At 33.9% G+C, this 2,634-nt stretch overlaps 1 protein-coding gene across 1 annotated transcript; it reads left to right on the top strand.

Moving 5' to 3' along the window:
- LOC114190292 (glycine cleavage system H protein 2, mitochondrial-like) lies at positions 1 to 2,123 on the top strand. Its single transcript, XM_028079120.1, has 3 exons — positions 1 to 179; positions 1,354 to 1,613; positions 1,789 to 2,123. The coding sequence occupies exons 1-3, from the start codon at positions 101 to 103 to the stop codon at positions 1,912 to 1,914; spliced, it is 465 nt and encodes a 154-aa protein (XP_027934921.1). The 5' UTR covers positions 1 to 100; the 3' UTR covers positions 1,915 to 2,123.
- Positions 2,124 to 2,634: the final 511 nt, after the last annotated feature.

Raw genomic sequence — 2,634 nt, 5'->3', positions numbered from 1 at the left:
TTTCACCAACCCTCAGCAATATAAATAAGGTGGAAGTTGTCTCTTCATGATCATCACAAAGCAAAAGTGTTGAACTCACAAATACACACAGAAGAGAGAAATGGCTTGCAGGCAATTGTGGGCTTCTAGGGCTGCTTCTTATCTTAGGATCTCTGTCTTTCACAGAGCCTTTTCCAATGGTAAAATCCCTTTCTCATTAACCCTTCACTTCTCTCTGTTTTATGCTGTGATCTGCTCTTTTTTGTTTCATTCATCACTCAAAATTCAGTTTTTCTTATTTGTTATGCTCTGGATCTTGATCTATGTCTCTCCTTTAATGATTTGAATCTAGGGTTTCTTCTTTTAAAGATTGGAAATTCACATTTCTATGTACGATTTCTGATGTATGAAGTGCATTCATCGTTGTGCTAACTTATAGTGTGTGGATTCAGATCTCTCACTGTTCACGTTGTTTTCTTACACCGTTTCCTGTATGTTATTATCTATGCATGTACTTTAATGGCATGGAGCTTTCTGAAGGGTGGTGGGGGGAAAGTACACCCACCCACCCACCCAAAAAAGTAGCATACATATAATACATCTAATCTTTTATGATATTATCTTCACATTATTAATTGCAGTATTATCTGTGACCTACAAAATATGTTGCATTCTGAACCTGGTATGATCAAACAGGAGAATGACAGGGGTGGAGCTGGTAATGGATCGTGTATAGTGATAGAAGGGTTAGAGGGATTTTAACTAGGATAAATTCCATTAAAACTTAAAACATTTGACGTTTGTATGCGTTTTCATAGTTTATTACTGAAAGTTCGAAGCATGGGTTGTAGCTATGCCGTTTGTTAGATTTAATATTAGATCAGAGAGAAAGGCCTTTTTTTTTTTGTAGTTTTCTAGTGCATTTTGGAAATTTGCTAGAAAATAATTTTGGGTGTTTTGACTTTTTGAAGTTAACCATTACCTTTTTTGGGCAATGCATTTTTGGGATACATTTATCAATTTCTTGTCGTTGAGTAATAATATTTTAAATTTTACCTAACTTTGATCCTTTATATTCATTAATCCTAATTGGCTGGGTAAACATTTCCATCACACAACTGTTTAGTTTTATATCTTAAATGTAAACATCTTATCGGCTTTGATGCTTTTTCTGACTCTTTACATATATCCACATCTCCAATAATATGTCAAATCAAATGTAATATTGCATTTGAACCTGTAGGATATGGAAATGTTTGGTTGTTTTTGCAGTTGTTGCAACTAAGATTTGTGTAATTCATCTACATAAAGGCTTCCATATATGAAAAAGAGTATCTAACTTGCATTGCTGGCTTCGTCCATGTTTACCTGCAGTTGTTAAAGATCTGAAGTATGCTGATTCCCATGAGTGGGTCAAGGTTGATGGAAATTCTGCAACGGTTGGCATAACTGATCATGCTCAAGATCATTTGGGTGATGTTGTGTATGTTGAGTTGCCTGAAGTTGGAGCCACCGTGAAACAAGGAGACAGTTTTGGTGCAGTTGAAAGTGTGAAGGCAACTAGTGATATTAACTCTCCTGTTTCAGGAAAAGTGATCCAAGTTAATGAAGAGCTTAGTAGCTCTCCTGCTTTGGTAAGTTTTTTGCCTAATTCTTAAACAACATGTGTATGCTGAGTTTATTTTTTGTATTTTGTTGTTTTTGTATGCTACATCTTGGATCACTATGCCTATATATCACTATTTTGCAATGAATACTTTTTTTATGAACACCAAGAGTTTTCATGTTGTCCTACATTTCTTCACACAGGTGAACTCAAGCCCTTATAAAGATGGATGGATAATTAAGGTTGAACTCTCTGACAGTGGTGAACTAAACAATTTGATGGATTCAGAAAAGTACTCCAAATTCTGCGAAGAAGAAGATTCACATTAAGATCTTTCAGCAATCTCCATGGTGTTGTACATCATGTTCTAATTGGGAAAGCTAAGAATGGCTTGTTCTCTTTTCTACATGTCATGTGTCTTGACTTGTCTATTTTTATTTTTCCTGAAATTCAGAATCAGTGGGATGATTTTTCACTCTTTGCAATGGAAATATGAAATTGATAATGTGGTAAATTGATGATTAGTTTTCTTTGTTAAGGCATGCCAATTTTGTTAGTTGAATGTAATAATTAAGAAATAAGATGAGACATTCGTTATCAAGAATCGAAGATGAATTGATATTTAAACTTCCATATTCTTTACACGCTATAGAAACCATTTTTGATAAAGAAAACTGTTCGTATCCGGTGGTTAAAATGTATCCCATATCACTTAATTCTTCCATGATTATGTAGGTGTCTTGTTCCATACATTTCAGAAAGCATTTAATGAGAAAACCTATGTGTATTCTAAAATAATATAAGACTAGATCTGAAAAAAACGTATAGATAATTATGGAGCCAAACAGAGTTTAAGTGATGTGATATGTTTGTTCACATCAGTCACTAGTCAATTTTTGGTGCTATTCACTAATTATGCGCCATATTCAATAATTTCTGGATACTCTAATCATTTAATATCCACAGGCAACTTGAAAAAGTAAAACAAAAACAAAGAAAAGAAAATACTGGAATGAGCCATTGTAGATTGTATACCAACCAAAACGCAT

The sequence above is a fragment of the Vigna unguiculata genome, chromosome 7 (assembly GCF_004118075.2).
Source record: "Vigna unguiculata cultivar IT97K-499-35 chromosome 7, ASM411807v1, whole genome shotgun sequence".
In the NCBI taxonomy this organism is placed as follows: Eukaryota; Viridiplantae; Streptophyta; class Magnoliopsida; order Fabales; family Fabaceae; genus Vigna; species Vigna unguiculata.
Note: the sequence above shows the minus strand (reverse complement) of the source record. Positions and strands in the feature narration are given on the sequence as shown.